General features: G+C 43.0%; 1 protein-coding gene across 2 annotated transcripts in view; it reads right to left on the minus strand.

Moving 5' to 3' along the window:
- The window catches only part of LOC144696672 (cystine/glutamate transporter-like), an 81,264-nt gene that overhangs the window by 43,691 nt on the left and 14,617 nt on the right, over window positions 1–22,956 (minus strand). For both annotated transcript variants that reach the window (XM_078568246.1, XM_078568244.1), the window contains 3 exons: window positions 18,282–18,397; window positions 12,859–12,984; window positions 10,628–10,727 (listed from right to left, as the gene is read on the minus strand). In XM_078568246.1, the coding sequence (XP_078424372.1) occupies window positions 10,628–10,727; window positions 12,859–12,984; window positions 18,282–18,397 (342 nt within the window). The remainder of the gene's footprint in view (window positions 1–10,627; window positions 10,728–12,858; window positions 12,985–18,281; window positions 18,398–22,956) is intronic.

The following is a 22,956-nucleotide window of genomic DNA, read 5'->3' on the forward strand; positions in this document are numbered from 1 at the left end:
ACAAGCTCCTCTCCAGTCCTGAGCAAATATCCCGAACCCTGACACTGGGCAGGTAACAGCCGTCTGGACTCTCGCTCTTTGCTGCAGAGAACAGTGTTAATCCCCCTCCCCCTACATTAATTTTTGCTACCCCTGCTTGAACATACCATGGTGCCATGGCCAGTAGGCTCACCCACTCTGCAGACCTCCCTGTTGCCCAAACAAGTAGCAAACACCTTGTACCTGTTTGACAATTGCAAAGTCTGAGGCTCCTCCACAACTGTTTGCTCAGTCCCTTTACCTGCCTCACTCACAGTCATATCTTCCTGTCCCTTACCACTGTGCAAATCAACCTTATTCTAAGAGGTGACCAGCTTCTGGAACAAAGTGTCCGGTGTTTCTCCCCCTCCCTTATGTTGCGCAGTGTCTACAGTTCGGCTTCCAGGTCAATAACCCTGATCCAGAATTCTTCTAGCTACTTACACTTCCTGCAGACGTGTTTGTCCTGGATTGCCTTGATGCCCAAAAGGACCCACATTCCACAGCTGTAACATAACACTTGTCCTGTCAGTGTTACTTATGTTATTTAGCTAATTTAATGCAACTGCTTTCTTAATTAACTTAGAATAATTCTTAGACATACTACAATTTACTCCGCTTATTAAAAGCTAGTACCACCTACAACTAAAATTTATACATAACTTAATTACACAGGTATGTGTTTTAGGTACTTATTTTCATTATTTTATTTATTTTAGAGTTGTGGTTATTTTTATTTATATTTATTTATTTTAATTAATAAACCCTACTACTCCCAAAAAGATCTGCTACTGCTATTACAATAACCTTATTATGAAGAAAACCTTACAGTTACCAATAAACATAAGAAGATAAGAAATAGGAACAGGAGTAGACCATTCGGCCCCTCGAGCCTGCTCCACCATTCAATAAGACCATGGCTGATCTTCTTGTGTTTCGATTTCCACGTTGCCATCTAACCCCGATAACCTTTGATTCCCTTGCCTAACAAGAATCTATCTACCTCAAAAATATTCAATGACCCCGCCTCCACCACCTCTGAGGCAGAAAATTCCAAAGTCGCACATCCCTCTGAGAGAAAATTTTTTTCCTCATCCCTGTCCTAAAAAGGCGTCCCCCAATTTTAAAACAGTGCCCCCCTAATTCTGGACTCACCCACAAGAGGAAACATTCTTTCGACGTCCACCTTGTTAAGGCCGTTCAGGATCTTGTATACTTCAATCAAATCACCCCTCACTCTTCTGAACTCCAGTGGAAACAAACCCTGTCTGTCCAACCTTTCCTCGTAAAACAACCCACTCATTCCAGGTATCAATCTAGTAAACCTCCTCTGAACCACCTCCAATGCATTTACATCCTTCCTTAAATAAGAAGACCAAAACTGCACACAGTATTCACCAATGCCCCGTATAACATAACATAACATAGCATAACATCCTTACTTTTATGTTCAATCCCTCTTGTAATAAAAGATAGTATTCCATTAGCCTTCTTAATTACTTGCTGTACCTGCACACTAACTTTTTGGGACTCATATACTAGAACATCTACATTCCTCTGCACCTCAGAATTATGCAGCCGTTCACCATTAAAGTAATACTCTTTTTTTTGTTCTTCCTGCCAAAGTGAACAGCTTCACATTTTCTCATATTAAACTCCATTTGCAAGATCTTTGCCCACTCACTCAACCTATCCATATCCATCTGCAACCTCCTCATGTCCTCTTCACAACATACTTTCCTACCTATCTTTGTGTTATCTGCAAATTTAGCTACCATGTCTTCACTCCCCTCTTCTAAGTTATTGATGTAAATTGTAAAAAGTTGAGGCCCCAGTACAGACCACTGTGGGACTCGACTCGTCACACTCTGCCAATCCGATTAAGACCCAATTATGCACACTCTCTGCTTTCTACCAGCCAGCCAATCTTCTATCCATGCTGATATGTTACCACCTACACCATGCACTTTTATTTTCCATAACAATCTTTGATGTGGCAACTTATCAAGTGCCGTCTGGAAATCCAAGTACAATATGTCTACAGGCTCCCCTTTATCCACTGCGCATGTTACTCCCTCAAAAATCTCCAATAAATTGGTTAAGTGTTATTTTCCTTTCACAAAACCATGCTGACTCTTCCCCATTGCCTTGAGCTCTTCCAAGTGCCCAGCTATAACCTCCTTAATGATCGATTCTAATAACTTCCCCACAACGGATGTCAAGCTAACTAGCCTATAGTTTCCTGTTTTCTGCCTCCCTCCCTTCTTGAATAGAGGGGTTATATTTGCTACTTTCCAATCTGATGGAACCTTTCCAGAATATAGTAAATTTTGGAAAATTAGCACCGGCCTATTGCCTACATCATTAGCCACCTCTTTAAAGACCCTAGGATGTAGCCCATCGAGACCCAGAGACTTGCCAGCTGCAGCTCCACTAATTTGCTCAGTACCATTTCTCTAGTGATTTCAATTTCACCAAGTTCCTTTCTCCCGATCATCTCCTGATTTACAACTATTACTGGAATGATTTTTGTATCCTCACAGTGAACACGGAAGCAAAATATTTGTTCATTTCTTCCGCCATTTCCTTATTATCTATTATTAATTCCCCACTGTCACTCTCTAGAGGACCAACACTCACTTTACTAACTCTTTTCCTTTTTAAATACCTGTAGAAACTCTTGCTATCCATTTTTACATTTTTAGCTAGCTTCCTCTCATTGACTAATTTCTTACTCCTGATTAACATTTTAGTCATTCACTGCCGTTCTTTATATTCTGACCAATCATCTGTCCTGCCACTCATCTTTGCAGAGTTGTATGCCTTTTCCTCAAGTTTGATGCTTTCCTTAACATCTTTAGTAAACCACAGATGCTGGGTCCACCCCTTGGAATTGTTCTTTATAGCAGGGATGTACTTATTCTGAATACTCTGAAATATCCCCTTTAATGTCTGCCACTGCTTCTCTATTGATCTATCCTCTAGCCTAGTTTTCAAGTTCACTTCAGCTAGCTCAGCTTTCATCCCCACATAGTTGCCTTTATTTAAGATTAAAATACTAGCCTTTTCAAACTGGATGTAAAATTCAATCATATTGTGGTCACTGCTACCAAGGGATGCCTTTACTCTGAGGTCATTAATTAATCCTCTCACGTTACACAATACCAAGTCTTATAACCTGCTCTCTGGTTGGTTCCAGAACATGCTGCTCTAAGAAACTATCTTGAAAGCATTCTAAGAACTCTTTATCCAGGCTACGACTGCCAATCTGATGTTTCCAGTTTATGTGAAGATTAAAATCTCCCATGATTATTGCCGTCCCTTTATCACAAGCACACAATATTTTCTCTTGAATACTTTGTCCTACACTGTGGCTAATGTTAGGGGGCCTGTCAATCACTCCCACTAATGACTTATTTCCCCTACTATTCCTCATCTCCACCCAAACCGATTCTACATCCTGATCTCCTGAACCAAGATCATCTCTAACTGTTGCACCAATGCCCTCTTTGATTAAGAGTGCTACCCTCCACCTATACCTAACTTCCTATTCTTGAATGTCATGTACCCTTCAATATTAAGGACCCAACTTTGTCATCCTGCAGCCATGTCTCTGTACTAGCTATCAGTTCATATTTATTTACTTCAATGTGGGCCATCAATTCATTTACTTTGTTATGAGTGCATTCAGATAGAGAGCCTTCAGTTTTGTCTTTTTGTTACCTTTGTAACATCCAGTCTTGACTGTTGATGTATTCTTAGGTTTTTTCTCTCTGTCCCTTCCTGCCATTCTCTGACCCTCATTTCTCATATTACTATTTTGCTCTCCTGTCTGGACTCTACACCTTGAATTGCTACCTCTACCCAAGCTTGATCCCTCACCCCTCTTGTTTAGTTTAAAACCCTCTCTACTTTCCTAGTTAGGTAATTTGCGAGGACATTTGTCCCAGCACGGTTCAGATGTAAACCATTCCAACATTAGCAACTGTGAGATAAAGGCTCAAAAAGGAACAGGAGGAAAGCCAAGAGATAAAAGAGCACATTCTCACTCCATTCATGCACACATCTCACTCCATTCACGCACACCACGTGCACACCCCTCACTCCATTCACGCACACCACGTGCACACCCCTCACTCTATTCACACACACCACGTGCACACCCCTCACTCTATTCACACACACCACGTGCACACCCCTCACTCCATTCATGCACACCACGTGCACACCCCTCACTCTATTCACGCACACCACGTGCACACCCCTCACTCTATTCACACACACCACGTGCACACCCCTCACTCTATTCACACACACCACGTGCACACCCCTCACTCTATTCACACACACCACGTGCACACCCCTCACTCTATTCATACACGCCACGTGCACACCCCTCACTCTATTCACACACACCACGTGCACACTCCTCACTCTATTCACACACACCACGTGCACACTCCTCACTCTATTCACACACACCACGTGCACACCCCTCACTCTATTCACACACACCACGTGCACACCCCTCACTCTATTCACGCACACCACGTGCACACCCCTCACTCTATTCACGCACACCTCGTGCACACCCCTCACTCTATTCACGCACACCACGTGCACACATCTCACTCTATTCACGCACACCACGTGCACACATCTCACTCCATTCACGCACACCACGTGCACACCCCTCACTCCAATCACACATACCACGTGCACACCCCTCACTCCATTCACACATACCACGTGCACACCCCTCACTCTATTCATACACACCACGTGCACACATCTCACTCCATTCATGCACACCACGTGCACACCCCTCACTCCATTCACGCACACCACATGCACAACCCTCACTCCATTCACGCACACCACGTGCACACCCCTCACTCCATTCACGCACACCACATGCGCAATTCTCACTCCATTCACATACACCACGTGCACACTCCTCACTCCATTCACACACACCACGTGCACACCCCTCACTCCATTCACAAACATCATGTGCACACCCCTCACTCCATTCACATACACCACGTGCACACTCCTCACTCCATTCACATACACCACGTGCACACTCCTCACTCCATTCACACACACCACGTGCACACTCCTCACTCCATTCACAAACATCACGTGCACACCCCTCACTCCATTCACATACACCACGTGCACACTCCTCACTCCATTCACATACACCACGTGCACACTCCTCACTCCATTCACATACACCACGTGCACACCCCTCACTCCATTCACACACACCATGTGCACACTCCTCACTCCATTCACGCACACCACGTGCACACCCCTCACTCCATTCACACACACCACGTGCACACCCCTCACTCCATTCACGCACACCACGTGCACATCCCTCACTCCATTCACATACACCACGTGCACACTCCTCACTCCATTCACATACACCACGTGCACACCCCTCACTCCATTCACACACACCATGTGCACACTCCTCACTCCATTCACACACACCACGTGCACACCCCTCACTCCATTTACATACACCACGTGCACACTCCTCACTCCATTCACACACACCATGTGCACACTCCTCGCTCCATTCACGCACACCACGTGCACACCCCTCACTCCATTCACACACACCACGTGCACACCCCTCACTCTATTCACGCACACCACGTGCACATCCCTCACTCCATTCACACACACCACGTGCACACTCCTCACTCCATTCACATACACCACGTGCACACCCCTCACTCCATTCACATACACCACGTGCACACCCCTCACTCCATTCACACACACCACGTGCACACTCCTCACTCCATTCACATACACCACGTGCACACTCCTCACTCCATTCACAAACATCACGTTCACACTCCTCACTCCATTCACAAACATCACGTGCACACTTCTCACTTCATTCACATACACCACATGCACACTCCTCACTCCATTCACATACATCATGTGCACACTCCTCACTCCATTCACATACATCACGTGCACGCTCCTCACTGCATTCACATACACCATGTGCACGCTCCTCACTCCATTCACACACATAATGTACACACATCTCACTCCATTCACTCATACGTGCACATCCCTTACACCATTCATACATGACCATGCACACCCCTCTTTATTCACATGCAACATGTGTACATCCCTCACTCCATTCACACACACTACTTGTATACAAGTATTGTGTAATACACCTCCCATTCCATTCATGAAAACATGAGAAATTAGAGCAGGTGTAGGTCATTTGGCTCCTCGAGCCTGCTCTGCCATTCAATAAGATCATGGCTGATATGATTGTAGCCTTAACTCCACCTTCCTGCCTGCTGCCCCATACCCCTTAGCTCTCTTGTCAATCAAAAATTTGTCTAACTCAGCCTGGAATATATTCAATGACCCAGCCTCTGGGGAAGAGAATTCCAAAGACTAATGACACTCTCAGAGAAGAAATTCCTCCTCATCTCCATTTTAAATGGGAGACTCCTTATTCTGAAACTGTGCCACTGGTTCTAGATTCCCCTGCAAGGGGAAATATCCTCTCAGTGTCTACCTTGTTAAGCACCTCAGAATCTTATATGTTTCAATGAGATCACCATTCATCCTCCTACACTCCAATGAGTATAGGTTCAACTTGCTCAACCTTTCCTATAAGACAAACTCTTCACCCCAGGAATCAGCCTTCTATGAACTGTTTCTAATGCCAATATGTCCCTCCTTACGTAAGGTGACCAAAAATGTACACATACTCTAAGTGTGGTCTCCCACTACCCTCTACAGTTGTAGAAAGCCTTCCCGACTTTGATGCTCCATCCCCCTTGCAATAAAGGCCAACATTCAATGTGCCTTCCTAATTATTTGTTGTACCCGCATGCTGACCTTTTTGATTCACGTACATGGATACCCAGGTCCCTCTGTACCGCAGCATTCTGCAGTCTCTCTCCATTTAAATAATACAGTATTCTGCTTTTCTATTCTTCCTGCCAAAGTAAACAACCTCATATTTTCCCACACTATACTCCATCTGCCAGATTTTTGCCCACTCACAACTTATCTATATCCCTTTGCATCTTCCCCTCAACTTATTTCCAACCTAGCTTCATATTGTCAGCTACAATATAGTTGGTTCGTACATCCAAGTCATTAATATAGATCGTAAACAGTTGAGGCTCCAGCATTGATCCCTGTGGTACTCCAATAGTTACAGTTTGTCAATCTGAAATTGACCCATTTGTCCTGACTCTCTGTTTCCTGTTAACTAGCCAGTTCTATAACCATGTTAATATATCACCCCCTATACCGTAAGCTCTTATCTTGTGTAGTAAACTTTTTTGAAGCACCTGGTCGAATGCCTTTTAGAAATCCAAATACACTACATCTACTGGTTCCCCTTTATCCACGCTGGTTGTTACATCCTCAAAGAACTCTAATAAATTTGTCAAACATAATTTCCCTTTCATAAAGCCGTATTGACTCTGCTTGATCTATTAGGATTTTCTAAATGTCCTGCTATTACCTCTTTACTAAAAGATTCTAGCATTTTCCTGATGACAGATGTTAGGCTAACTGGCCTATTGTTTCCAGCTTTCTGACTCCCTCCTTTCTTGAACAAGTTATCTAGAGGCGTTCGAGGTGTTACATTGGCATTTTCCCAATCTGCTGGGACATTTCCAGAACCTAGGTAATTTTGGAAGATTATAACCAAGGCATCCACTATCTCTGCAGCTATATCTTTTAAGACTCTACGATGTAGGCAATCAAATCCAGGGGACTTGTCAGCCTTTAGTATTCCCATTACTGTTTCTCCAGTGATAGTCATTGCTTTAAGCTCCTCCCATTCTTTTGCTTCCTGATTTTCTACCATTCTTGGGATGCTTTTGTATCTTCTGTTGTGAAAATGGGTACAAAATATTTATTCAAAGCCTCTGTCATTTCCTCTTTTCCCATTATTAAATTCCAGTCTCACCCTATAAAGGTCCAATGCTTGCCTTAGTTACTCTTTTCCTTTTTATACTTGTAGAAGCTTTTACTGTCTGTTTTTATATTTCTCGCTAGTTTTCTCTCATACTCCAATTTCTCCCTATATATATATGTGGTTATCCTTTGCTGGTTTCTCAAACTTTTGCACACTATTTATACTCTATTTGCGTGCTCCATTTGCACACCCCTCACTTCATTCGCACATTCAAATTTTACACCCTTATACCATTCATATACCCCTCATTTCATTGCCATTTCTAAATTTTAAAACTGGCTCTCGGCTGAACATAATCCTTAAAATTGCTGAACCTATATCTGCCTGTGACCCCAGAACAAAAGAAGCCATTTTGCAGTTTTGGGAAAACTCACATCTCGTTATCTCTGAGGAGCCACTAACAATCACCTGGGGACTGCACAGCCCAACTTCAAAGAGAGCTATACAAAGGCCATTTGCATTTGATAACCCAGGCTTGCCAGCAGGAAACAGAGGATCTGCTAAGACAAAAGGATCCTCAAGCATTCCCCTCAACTCATACTGACGGATGTTCAGCAGTCTTTGAGACCCAGCCAAATTATAGACAATGGGTGCCAAATTTCAGATTCCCAGCATCCACAGTATTTTGCTTTTATCTATCATGAATACACATTCTTTGTTGAAGACCTGGTGGAGAGGTGGGGGGGTCATGTGACATAGGCCTCTGGCTTGTTAAACAAGTAATATTGCCTTGCTGAGCTGAAAACCTCAGTCTGTTCTTTAACCTCTGACTAACAGGGGGAGTTGGTGGTTTAGTGGTATTGTCACTGGACTAATGTTTCAGGGACCCAGGCAATGCTTGGGAGGCCCAGGTTCAAATCTCATCTTAGCAGATGGTTAAATTTGAATTCAAGAGAAATCTGGAACTAAAACTCTGATGATGACCATGAAACTATTGCTGATTTTTGTAAAAACCCATCTGGGTCACTTTAGGGAAGGAAATCTGCTGTAACTCCAGACCCATAGCAATGGGGTTGACTCTTAAATGCCCTCAGAACAAGGGCATTTAGGGATGGGCAATAAATGCCTAGCCAGCGATGCCCACATCCCATAAACAAAAGCAAAAATAGCAGCCACACAGAAAGGAGCTTCCCAGGTTGAACATTTGGCCCCATCTACACTACTGTACCATTGCCTACAGGACTGATTCACCTCTGTGTGCCTATCTCATCTTGTGAAGTCAACACTACTGGGAAACTGAAAGTATACAGCATCGGTTTTCAGTTCTCTGGAACTGGAACTCACGTGAACCAATATTTATTTTCTCCGTGGTCTCTGTACTGTGAAACGTTGTTTTCTCTATTCTTCCCTGACTATGGAGGTAACGTTGCAGACTCTGCTTTCACATTTTGAATCAACATACCCTTTTGAGTTGTTCCTATCTCAAGTTTGCTGTGGGGTTATTAATAGAAAATTGGATCACACAAAATACGAGGCCACTGCTTTTAAAGAGGGAAATAAATCAAAACACCTTTCTGTTTACGGATGGGTAGTGAGAGGAGAAATTAGTGCTGTTTAAATTAATCCCACTCCTGTCCATAACAACGTACTCTCTGGATTCACACTATTATTCTTTCCATATGTTTGACTCACTTCACTTACTCTTGTCACTCTCACTCATGCTCCAAACTTTTTTTGGATTCAATCGTTGCTCTCTTTACAAAGAATGTGCTCACAATCTTATCTTATGTTCCACACATTCTTACCATATGCACTCAACCTGTTCTTTTCACATTGTAGTACATTGCTAACAACATTGTTCTGAATAATTTTTCTAGTTGCTTTGGCTTTTTATAAATAACATCACAAAAGAACATCAAGTCATTTTTTATTCAATACACCTATTCGACTGGATCGTAATGAGTTTTGAGTATACAATAAACTGTCTAGCCAGTCTCCAAAGAGAGCTGTTGTGGAATGGAATGCACTATTGGGATCCTGCAGGCTCATATCACCTCAGCGCACCTGTTGGCTGAAATAATTCACATAGAACACGACAGACAAATTTCGCAAACAGAAGGAATTCAAAAAATAGCTCACTTACAAAAAGTGGTGTCTAGAAACGAATTGTACGGGCAGAATGTTCTGCCTGTCGGGCGAGCGGGCCCAATCCAATCTCCGGCGGGCGGGGAGCCGATCCCTGCTGGAGAAGCGGGCCCTGCCGCCATTTTACGTGGGCGGGCCAATTAAGGCCCGCCCAGCGTGATGTCCGCCAGGAAGCGCTATGCTATAAATGATCCTGTCAATGGCCTCAATTGGCCATTGACAGGTCGGCGGGCGCACAGCTAATTTTGCTGCGCCCCCACCCCCCCCGCCCCACCACCTTCCTGAAAATTTAAATGGGACGGAATGACGTCGGGGGTTCCGCCCGACATCATCCCGTGTCATTTTATGCGTTGGCGAGCGGGCCCCGTCCCCTGCTCGCCGATGGCAAAACTCTGCCCTGTGTAGTTCAGCTCACTGATAAAAATTTTTAAAAAGCACTCGTGTGCTTGTCCCTCCAAGCTGTGCAAACATCAGTCTCCTCTTATGCCCCACCACATATGTTGGAAATCAATTAAAGTGCTTACGTACCAGCCACTGTAAGCAAACATGCCCGAGTAGAAAGCCAGTGGAATTCTGTCTAATGTGATTTTACTACTGTCAAAAGCATTTTGAAAGTTTTCATAACGACCTGTGAAAAGAGAAGCTGAGTTCAATTCAAGGTAAAGGTCTGTAGGTTTCAAGATCTTATAAACCACAAACTTGTTTCAACTTGTCAATATTCAATAAATGTTTAATTACTGGTATAATAAAGAATCAAGTCCACTAAAAATGATAGGAAACCCTTGTGTGATGGATCATATTTATAGCTTGGTAGATCATTCCCACAAAATTGAACAGGCACATGTAGAAATAATTGACACAGCTTACAAAATGGAATTCATGTTCTCACATAGACAGTGACATTGACTCATGCTGTTTAGATTCTATTATAATATGTCCAGAACCTATCCTTCGATCAATATATTTTAGTCCAACAAGAAAAGAGACAGTGCTGAATCTAGTACCAGGAATCGAAGTGGACCAAATAGATAATGTGATGGTAGGAGAACATTTCAGTGACTATTATATAATTAGGCTTGACATAAAACCTGAGAAGAAGAGGATACAATTAAAGATAAAGGTAACTGAAATAGGAAAAGCAACATCAAAGTCGATGAAATGAAAAACCAGTTCAGATAAAATGAAAAGAAAAATTTGCAAATAAAACATTACACAAAAAATGTTGAATGTTCAAAGAGGAGATTAAGGTGTAGACCAGATCTATTCCCACAAGAAGTAAATGTGAAGCAGCAAAAGTTCGAGCTGGTTGGATGAGTAGAGAAATTAAAATTGAAATGCAACTTAAAGAGAGTCAGGAAAGCTCAATGGCCAAATGACCTCCTGCTGTGCTGTAACCTATTGGACTGCTTTTCTGTACTATGTTTCATTACTTTAAACATAGACATCAGTTGTAACAACAGTAGGATCAAACCTTTGCCTTTAGCAATCTTATGGTTAAACCATCTAAAATGTACTCAGTCAAATTGTATCACACAATTCTATATGATTATATGATTCTTTCATTATTGAGTACATGATACACTCTAAGAACTCAAGACAGCAGATGCATTGGAACACCGCCACCTGCAAGTTTCCCACCAAGTCACTCAACAACCTGACTTGTAACTATATCATCATTCCTTCACTGTCGCTGGGTCAAAATCCTGGAACTCTCTTCCTAACAGCACTTTAGGCGTACCTATACCACATAGACTGCAGCGGTTCAAGAAGGCAGCTCATCACCATCTTCTCAAGGGAAATTAGGGGTGGGAAATAAATTCTGGCCTAGTCAGTGATGCCCACATCCCGTGAGAGAATTAGAAAAAAGGGACCATGCATCACAATTCCAATATGACCACAGAGAGCAAAGGTTTATTCAAAACATGTATCAATTCTACCTTTGATCTCTACATCCACGCATACTAACACTAAATTACAATACACCAAAAGACAAACAATACATACTTTAGGTAACATAGAGCCAAGAAGGTACATTTACATTCATCTCAATTTCTCCCAATGATTCAAGTACCTGGTTATATGGTCCACTTAAGCTCTTCAATCACTTTATTTCTATAAATAGTAACCAAACCAACATGTCCCAGACCCATAAGACATGACTGAATGACCTTCCTTCAATTAGGCCTGCTTCACAAAGTATCCCTGTTAACAGCTGTTTTAACTTGTCCTATGCTAATACTACCAACAGCCCAAGACATTGAGGTACATGGGTAGTGTGAATCCACACCCCACATAACCATTCTATGATTCTATTTAATACTATAAGAGAATCGGAAATAACAAATCTGAACCAAATAATACAAAAGAACAATCAAGCTAAACAGAAAATTTGATAAACTGGGAAAAGCTATTTCTACTAATCAGTGAGCCAGTAACAAGTGGATTTAAATCTAACATCATTATCAAATGTACAAAGGGAGAGATTAGGAGATTTTGTTTATATGGAGGTTTGTTAAGAAATGGAATGTCTTACGTAAAATAGCAGTGGAAGCAAAATCCATAACAACCTTTAAGAGAAAAGTGGATATATTTTTGAAAAAGAAAAATTAATACAAGGATTGTGAAATAGCAGGGGAAGGTGGGAAGTTGTTGATAGCTGTTTCAGAGATTTGGCACTTGTATGATGGGCTGAATATCCTACTTCTGTGTAATACATGTACGATATGAAACTTTGTGTCTTTTTTATGGATAAATCATACCTTGGGCCAAGGCAACCATCCCTGGAACAATGATTAATCCCAGTGCTGCCAGTTTAAAGATTGTGAGGACCACCTGAATTCGGGCAGTCCAGTTCACACTGCAGGAATTTACAAACACCACCAATGCTGCAGGAAGTGAGAAAAAAACAAAATCATTGTCAAGTTTGTGTAGACACTAAACAAAACCAAGGGCAGCAATTTCCGGTCGGGGTGGGGGGCGGGGGCGGGGGCAGGGCCCACTTGCTGACGCGTAAAATGACATGGGGTGAAGTCGGGCGTGCGGTCTGACATCACCCCGCGTCATTTAGATTGTCAGTTCACCGGGCGCGCAGCTGAGTCGGCTGTGCACCCACCAAACTGTCGGTGACCGCTTAAGGCCTTTAAAAATATAATTCACCTAATTAATGGGCCTGCCCAATTTTTAAGTATAAGTGGACGTGTTCCAGCTCATGTGACAGTGTCATATGAGGGGACATGTCACGACCAGTTTTTTCTGCCTTTAATAACGTTTTCACACTTGAGCCGAGGCAGCACTTTGCCTCAGGGAGACCTGTGCGCTCTTTCGCGCGCATACGTGAGAGAGTGCACTCCCGGCTCAGGGAATCCCCCCGCCCCGCACAGGGAGCGAACAGCGCTTCCGGACGGATGTCACGCTGGGCAGGCCGATGTAAAATGGTGCACGCCCCCTACTGGGGGGGCGCCGATCGGGAACCCGCCCACCCATACCAGCTCCCGCACAACCAACCCCCCACCCCCACCCCCACCCCAACGGGGGGAAAATGCTGCCCCAACAGTGCTTTTAAAAGTTATAATTGAAAACAGAAAGCGTCTAAAATACTCAGCTGGCCTGTCAGCACCTGTTGAGAGAAAGAGTTAATATTTCAGGCCAGTGACAGTGACACTTTGGCAGAATTCTGAAATGTTACTTCTGTTTCTCTCTCCATAGATGCAACCAGACCTATTGTGTGTTTCCAGCATTTTTTTTATTTAAATAAGATTTCCAGCACCCACAGTGCTTTGCTCTTTTATTAGCGTTTTTTAAAATTAGTTGTTGGATGCGAACACCACGAGCAAGGCCAGCATTTACTGTTCCAGTTGCCTTTGAAACTGTGGTGGTGCCTTTATCTTCAACCACTGCAGGCCTTGAAGTAAAGTACTCCCTCAATGCCACAGGGTCCGGAAATCGAGACATTTATCCAACATCAAATGGCAACATACATCCAAGTCAGGGTGGTATGTGACTTGAAAGGGAACTTGGAGGTGATGATGTTCCTACACACCTGCTACCCTTATCCTTCTGGGTGGGGGAGACCATAAATTTGGGAGGTTCTACCAAAGAAACCTTGGCACATTGCTGTAGTTTATCTGCAAATGGCGTACACTGTAACCATGTATGCCAGTGATGCAGGGAGTGGATGTTTAGGCTAGTGGAAAAAGTGGCCAATCAAATGGACTGCTTTGTTTCTGCACAACCTAACCAATATACAGTCTTGTATTGAATTAATTTCTTAACATTCAGTATTCCAATGTTATACATTTATTCTGTTGACTAAATATTTATGAATTTCTTGGCTGGTTTTTACATGTTTTTGCTTTCTGTTGAACAAAAATTAAAATACGTCATGAAAGATATGAAAATAGTGCTGCTATGGTATTATTTTGCTATATAAAATACAATTTCCTTCAATCTGGGGGTTAGTGCCAAAATTGGGAGAGCTCTCTCGCAGACTAGTCAAGCAATAGCCTGACATAGTCATACTGTTATGACATGGCAGATGATGTGTGCCAGGTGGACCAAGTCCACAAGGGAAACTTGGTTGCACTGTCACAATGGTTTTGAAATTTGTATTTATTACGAGAAGATGTGTGCAGTAAATTCAGAAGTAATGAGTCCACCAAGACCTTTAGAGATTTTAAAAATTAAAATACTTATTAACAAAATAAAAGATTTCAAGCACATACATAAGACTACAATTACTTAATACTATAAAACTCCTAAAATTCCTAATTAACCTGTCTCCCAGTTACATACCCCTTTTAAGGCAACAGTCCAAAATAGATTTTAGATTTAAAACAACACCAGCAAGTTAACACAGTATCCACTTGACAGTGGAATTCCAAATAGCTTTCTCCAACTTCAGTTACTGGATATAACAAACTTATGCACAAATGACCAGAGACTTCTTGAAGGCTGTTTCACACACTCCTGTTAGATCTTACATGGTCCTTACCTCACATAGCCTTTCATTCTCCTTTATATATGTTTCTCTCGCTTTAATATGTAAATTCTATTGTTCCATATGTCTTTGGAATGGTACATTTTCCATATTATAAAAACATTCATGTTGCCAATATCGTTAGTGACCTTTGAGAAAAATAAATGCACACCTTTGCCTTGCTTATCTGGCTAGTTGTAAACAGACTAACACCCCTTTGAAATTCAAACAATCCTTTCTTTTATCTAAAAATGCAAATTCCTTTCACATCTTACATGCAAAGCCAGCATCCATGTTAATTCATTGGCATTTCAAGCACATTTCTACACCTAGCTTCTTTTGATAATTACAAGATTGCAGTTTACCTGACTTCAAATGTAATTAAATCACACAGACAGAACGAATTGCATTCACCCCCATAAACCTACTTTACAACAAATCAGAAAAATATTTGGAAAATTATTATGCTTTCGTAACAACACTCACGGAAATATACCTTACAGACGTTGTCCCAGACACTACCATCACCATCGCTGGGTATGTCCTATCGCACCAGCAGGACAGACCCAGCAGAGGTGGTGGCACAGTGGTATACAGTTGGGAGGGAGTTGCCCTGGGAGTCCTCAACATCGACTCCAGACCTCATGAAGTCTCATGGCATCAGGTCAAACGTAGGCAAGGAAACCTCCTGCTGATTACCACATACTGCACGCACCCCCCACCCCGCCCCAAACTCCCCTCAGCTAATGAATCAGTGTTCCTCCATGTTAATCACCACTTGGAGGAAGCACTAAGGGTGAGCAGAATGTACTCTGGTGGGGGACGTCAATGTCCATCACCAAGAGTGGCATTCAATAAGATCACGGCTGATCTGAATGTGACCTCAACCCCACATTCCTGCCTACCCCTGGTAACCTTTCACCCCCTTGTTAATCTATAATCTATCTAGCTCTGCTTAAAAATGTTCAAAGACTGCTTCCACCGCCTTTTGAGGAAGAGAGTTCCAAAGACTCACAACCCTCTGAGAGAAAAAATTTCTCCTCATCTCTGTCTTAAATGAGCTACCCCTTATTTTAAACAGTGACCCCTATTCTAGACTGTCCGATAAGAGGAAACATCCTCTCCACATCCACCCTATCAAGACCCCTCAAGATTTTAAATGTTTCAATTAAGTCACCTCTTATTCTAAATTCCAGTGGATACAAGCTTATGAGCCTTGCCTCATAGGACAACCTGTCCATCCCTGGTATTAGACTAGTGAACCTTCTCTGAACTGTTTCTAATGCATTTACATCTTTCTTTAAATAAGAGTACTCCAGATGTGGCCTCATCAATGCCCTGTACAACTGAAGCATAACCTCCCTACTTTTGCATTCAATTCCCCTCACAATAAATGATAACATTCTATTAGCTTTCCTAATTACCTGCTGTGCCTGCATACTAACCTTTCGTGATTCATGCACTAGGACACCCAGATCCCGCTGAATCTCAGAGCTCTGGAGTCTCTCACCATTTAGATTATAAGCTTTTTTATTCTTCCTACCAAAATTAATAATTTCACATTTGCTCACATTATACTCCATTTGCCAGATCTTTGCCCACTTACTTAACCTATCTATGCCCCTTTGTAGCCTCCTTACAACCTCTTCACAAGTTACTTTCCTACCTATCTTTGTGTCATCAGCAAATTTAACCACCATTTCTTTGGTCCTTTCATCCAAGTCATTTATATAAATTGTAAACAGTTGAGGCCCCAGCACTGATCCCTGCAGCACACCAATCGTCATACCCTGCCAACCAGAAAAAGACCCATTTATGCCAACTCTCTGCTTCCTGTTAGCTAGCTAATCTTCTATTCATGCCAATATGTTACCCCCTACACCATGAGCTTTTATTTTCTTTGATGTGGCACTTTATCAAATGCCTTCGGGAAATCTAAGTACAGCATATCCACCGGTTCCACTTTATCCACAGCACATGTGACTCCTTCAAAGAACTTCAATAAATTGGTTAAACATGATTTCCCTTTTACAAAATCATATTGACTCTGCCTGATTGCCTTGAATTGTTCTAAATGCCCTGCTAGAGCATCTTTAATAATAGCTTCTAACATTTTCCCTATGACAGATGTTAGGCTAACTGGCCTGTAGTTTCCTGCTTTCTCCATTTTTGAATAAAGATTGCCACTCTACTCCAATTTAGTTATGCTGAAATGCAGCCACACTTTTCTCACCCAACCTTCTGACTTGGGCCAGATGAGGATAGTGCAGTGCAGAAGGTTCCTGAGTCCTTCTGTTGAATGCAGGAGGGTCGGGGGACAGGAAGACACGCCCCTTTTTTTACAGTGCTAGCTGCCGTAAAGCAGGTAGGTTTAAAGGTCCCAACCACTTTGAGAAGCCAGGGAGAAGGTAAGCGTGTAAGGTAAGTGGGTAGGATTGGGGTTCAGGATGGGTGGAGGGAGGTTGCATGGTCAGTTGGAGGGGGGGGGGGGGGTCGGTGAGGGTAGACGGGGTGGGGGGCAGTCGGGATGGCAGTTGAGGGAGTGGGGGTATGGGAGTAGTTGGGGAGTCGGGGTAATTGGGGGGAATGGGGGATAATCGGGGGAGGGGTCAGCTGGGAGTAGGGGTTAATCAGGGGCTCGGGGATCCTGTTGGGGTTGGAAAGTAGTCGGCGGTGGGGGGGGTTGGTCAGGGGCAGGGGTCAATACTACAGTCATCCAGGGGTTAGAAGTGGTTTTAATTCTTCTAATTTTTCTGGGTAACTGCTTATATTTTAAGTGGCATTCTCCTGTAGTCCTTAGCAACATGTAATTATAATAACAAAAACAAAAATTGCTGGAAAAACTCAGCAGATCTGAAAGTATCTGTGGAGAGGAACACAGAGTTAACGTTTCGAGTCCGTATGACTCTTCTGGACTCGAAACGTTAACTGTGTTCCTCTTCACAGATGCTGTCAGACCTGCTGAGTTTTTCCAACAATTTTTGTTTTTGTTTCAGATTTCCAGCATCCGCAGTATTTTGCTTTTATCTTAGTGCAATTATAGTAAGCCTGCCAAACCTGAATGGTATGACCAAGTCTTGCCCAAATTCTGTTGCTGCACACTCAATTACACATGCCAAAAAACAAGAGGAAATTCAGGCCAGCGTACCTAGCCTTGTAACGGACAAACAAATTTCTGTGACAGACAGGTATAACAATGTTACTTACAGACTCCAGCAGCTGTGAGAAGTTTCACTGCCAAAGCTGGAGCTTGGCAAGGGGCAAAGAATGGCTCAACAATGTAACGTCCAAAAGACAAGCCAACAACAGCAGTGATTGCTGGTCTGCTCAAAAAAAAGAGGATACGTGAATGAGCTATGAATAAGTGTTATTGTGGAGTTGAATATAAACTTGTACAGAATACATGTGAGTCTGAGAGAAATTGAGAGAACAACTGGCACTCCTTTTTTAATTACATAGTTCAACTTCACCATTACTTTTTAAAATTATAGTACCAAACATACTCCAGAATTGCAGAGCTAAAACACAAAAACTTAAATACATTCAAAATTGTAATTTAATCATTTCAAAGATAAGATTGAAGTGTTGGAAAACCACTCATGGGACATGATTTTCATCTATCCCCATAGATTTGTGTAAACAACAAATTTCACAACAACTTGTATGAGATTATATGTGGCGTGAAAAGTTACAGGGAGTATTATGTCCTCCTTCCCACCTCTCATGTAAATGTGGCAGCACGGGAGTTAAAGAAAGATGGACAGACTTACCATCCTATTCCTTCTAGATGTGTGCCAGCCATCATTTTAACTGTGCACGTTGCTTTGTCATCTGAGGCATGCCGGTCGCAAGATGGGAACCTCATGAACATAAACAAACTTGGGCCTTTATGATCCTGATTCTATTTTAACTTGAAAAAGTGGAAATCCTGCCTAACTCTGACCCAGCTGAGTAAAACCTAGTGGAATAGGTTTCGAAGAGCACTTGCAAGCAATATTTATTTCATAGTGATTTGTCTGCTATTGTGGCTTTTAGATTTTTAGCTGAGCTTGAAGATTTCTTTTGACTGAATTTATTTTAATTACGCACCATGAATAAGCATTTAAAGCTGAAGAGAGGTGTTTTGTTTTCGTCACATAAAAAAGAAGAGGAGAAGCAGGATCAATGTTTGGATCTGTTAGAAGACAACAGGGGAGAGAGTGAGGGGTGCTGCTTGCAGAGTGCCAGTGTTTCTAGGTCAGCAGTGAACTTGCTGGATCTGTCTCAGGCGTAATGCATGAGGAAACTGTTGCTAACCTCTGAAGCCCCCTAGAAAAAGATCTACTGCTTGTTGCAATGCTTTTCCTGCAGCAGTGACAGTCACCACCACCCTTAATTTCTTTGCATCAGACTCATTCCAATGTGTTATAAAGATGTTGTGAGGGTTTGTTCAGTAGGCTTACGAAGAGGTTCAATTCCCCAGATGATAAAAAAAGAAATCAGTGGCTGCATGAAGCAAGAGTGGACAGCCTTCAGGCTTGGGCTGATAAGTGGCAAGTAGCATTTGTGCCACACAAGTGCCAGATAATGACTATCTCCTACAATGAAAGTTGCGTAAAAGAGAGACATGTTACCGAAGCTTTTCATCTTGCATTCATCAAGCCAAACACAAGAATACCAAATTTCAAATGACCACGACAACTACAGGAGAAAAGGCTGCTGATTGGCTGAGGTTTACTGTGGCAGGCATATCACCCAAATACATTGCAGCTCACTCACTAACATACTTCCCTCTCTTTTGCAGGACAAGGATGCCCACAATAAATGGCAGCAGTAACTAACAGTTGCGGGCAGGCACAGCTGTGTGCACTGATCATATTGAAGGAAATGGTGCCAGGGTTAATTTAAATGGCCATCATGAGGTTGTGGGCAATAGTGGTGCTAAAGCCATCAAGGATGACAGTATGGCCCTGCCTAATGCAACCTCTCAAATTCCATTTCCCCCTCATCCCACAGTCTGTTTTAATGTACAAGCTGCAGGTGGTGTAAGCATGCAGCCCATGCTTTCTTCCACATGCCCTCCCTCACCCCAATACTGGTCTTCTGCATTTCTGCTTTCAGGTATCCAAGACCTGCTGCCATCCAGCCAATGGTACCTGAGGCTGAAAGCTTAGAGGGAGAACAGACTTGGAGGAAGAAGCACCATCACTTGATCTCACACTTACATCCACCAGCTCCATTATTGGCACTGCACATATTTTGCAGGGATAGCGTCTGTGTCAGCTTCACAGAGAACATGGCTTCAGAGCATAGAATTGCACATGGGTTTGGCTGCAGAGGGCTCAGATGAGGACTTTGATGGGGTGATATACAGAAAAAGCCTGATGGGCATTCACACAGAAATGCTTGGTGCATTGACAACAGGCCCTCAGGAGGATTGCCAAAGTCGAGGAACTTGAAGGAGTTGGCTTTAACTTGACGCACAATTTCGTGCAGTTTGGAGCTGATTCTTTTCAGTGTGTAAGTGATGTCCAACTCCATGAGAATACTTGTGGATCCAGCCATGATGCAGCATCTTATGGCCAATATCTCAGCTTCCATGGCAACAAAAGCAGAAGCCATACATCTCAGTGTTGCAATAGCAGCTCAGGCTGAGGCCATGAAATCTCTGTTTGTTACCATTAAGGCTCATGCTGCTGCCATTATGGTTGCAGATACCAGTGCTCAAAGAGGCCTACAGGGTTTCAAACCAGTCCAACATTCTGTGCTGGAACTGGAGATATTTGCAACATCTCACAGTTTACCCACAGTTGCATTAGGAAGGTCACTGCATGCTCTATTCAAAAATAATTAATTATACTTCATTATAACTTGCTAGAGACAAGGAGGCAGAGCTGAGATTTGCAAGGATTGCAGGCTTCCCCACGGTGCAGGGTGCCATTGATGGTAAAGCAGATCGCTTTGCAGGTGCTGCCTCTCAACTCTGCCCTATACCAGAACTGAAAAGGATTCCAATCCCTCAACATCTGCCTGATGCGCGACCATAGCAGTAAGTCTTTCAGATCAATTCCTGACATCCTCACAGCAGTCATGATGCAATCATTCTTCAGCAGTTATGTCAGCTGCATCTGAACCATCATGGCAAACCAAACAGTGACTTCTGGGTGACAAGGGCTATCCATTGTTGACATGGTTGACATGGTACACAATCCATGCATATGTGTGCAGCATACATACAATGAAAACCATGCTGCCAGACAATGGCCTGTTGAAGTATTGCTTCCGCTGACTGAACCGCTCTGGAAGGCTCCTTAAGTACTTGACAGAGTGGGCATCAATGGGTATGATGATCAGCTACATGCTGTACAGTCCTGCCTTCATGAGGTGACAGCCTTTTCCACCAGCTGTGTGGTAAGCAGATGACAAGGAAGAGCAGGAGGAAGAAGAAGAGCAGAACTCACTTGAGTGTGATATCAATAATTGTAACCATTTGCCAACAGCCTCACTCCTTAACTTCCCCCTGTCGCTGATCATCATAATATCCACTTGGCCATAATGCAAAAGTAAAAACCACCATAAAATAATTAATCCAAACCAAACTTATAAATCAAACCATACTATATTGAATATAAAAGTCACTCTTATGTATTCCTTAGCACCTGTCTCCCTCGTGCCATTGCCATTCCTAGTGCTTCGATGCACTGCAACCCCAGAAGCTGCACTTTGGTTGGTGGAAGGCTGCTGACTTTCTGTGGAGGATAGTCCAGATGACCTTGGAGGATGACCTCCTCAGCTTTGAGCTTAGAAGGCCCAGCTGCGGATGGCATCATCTCACCGTGAGCACCAGTGTGGGCTGGTTGGCTGAGAGGTAACATAAGAGTATTGATGGAGAGGCAGGAGTGGAGGTGAGAAAAGACAAGAGGTTCATGCTCCATGGAACCACTGCCACTACCCCAGGGCAGAGCTCAGCAATCCTAGTAATCTGTTGGAGGACAGGTTGTTGGATGACTCTGCCACCCTGCAAACCTCTTTGCATACTGTAATCCACAGCCATGGTGCAGCAATGCAAACTGTGACATTGACCATCATGGTTGGATACATAAGTATATAAACAACATTGGCCACCACTTTTTTAGCCGGAAAGGATGGGCTCCAAGCTCTGTGCAAAGCTCCATGTTAAGTTGATGCTGGACTCCTCCATTCTCCTTGGTATTTACTGCAAGTTTTCTGGCAGCTTTCACAATGTACCAAGCATTTTGGTTATAGCCATCAGCGTTCTTCTGTAGGCTGCCTCATTGAATACTCATCAGAATCCTCTGCAATGGAACCTGTATACCCACTCACCCTCTGGTGAGCTGGCATCTGCACTATCCTTGCCCCAGGTTGCAGGCCACTTATCCCAGTGACTCACTATGTGCAGATCCTCTCTCTAATTTATCCTTAGGTGAGATGGCAACGTTTTGGTAATGTCATCAGACTTATAACCAAGAGGCTCAGGCTAATGCTCTGGGGATATGGGTTCAAATCCCACCACGGCAGCTGGTGTAATTCAAATTCAATTAATAAATCTGAAATATAAAACTAGTCCCAATAATGGTGAGCATGAAACTGTCATTGATTGTTGTAAAAACTAATTTGGCTCATTAATGCCCTTTATGGAAGGAATTCTGCTGTCCTTGCCTGGTCTGGCCTACATGTGACTCAGGACCCACAGCAATGTGGCTGACTCTTAACTGCCCTTTGAAATGGCCTAGCAAGCCACTCAGTTCAAGGGCAATTTGGGATTGGCAACAGATGCTAACCTTGCCAGTGATGCCCACATCCCATGAAAGAATGAAAAAAACAATAGGCTCAGTGCAGGCTGTGTAGTTAGTGGCTGTGAGTATGAAATCAAGTGATGATG

Source organism: Cetorhinus maximus, chromosome 22 (assembly GCF_964194155.1).
Source record: "Cetorhinus maximus chromosome 22, sCetMax3.hap1.1, whole genome shotgun sequence".
In the NCBI taxonomy this organism is placed as follows: domain Eukaryota; kingdom Metazoa; phylum Chordata; class Chondrichthyes; order Lamniformes; family Cetorhinidae; genus Cetorhinus; species Cetorhinus maximus.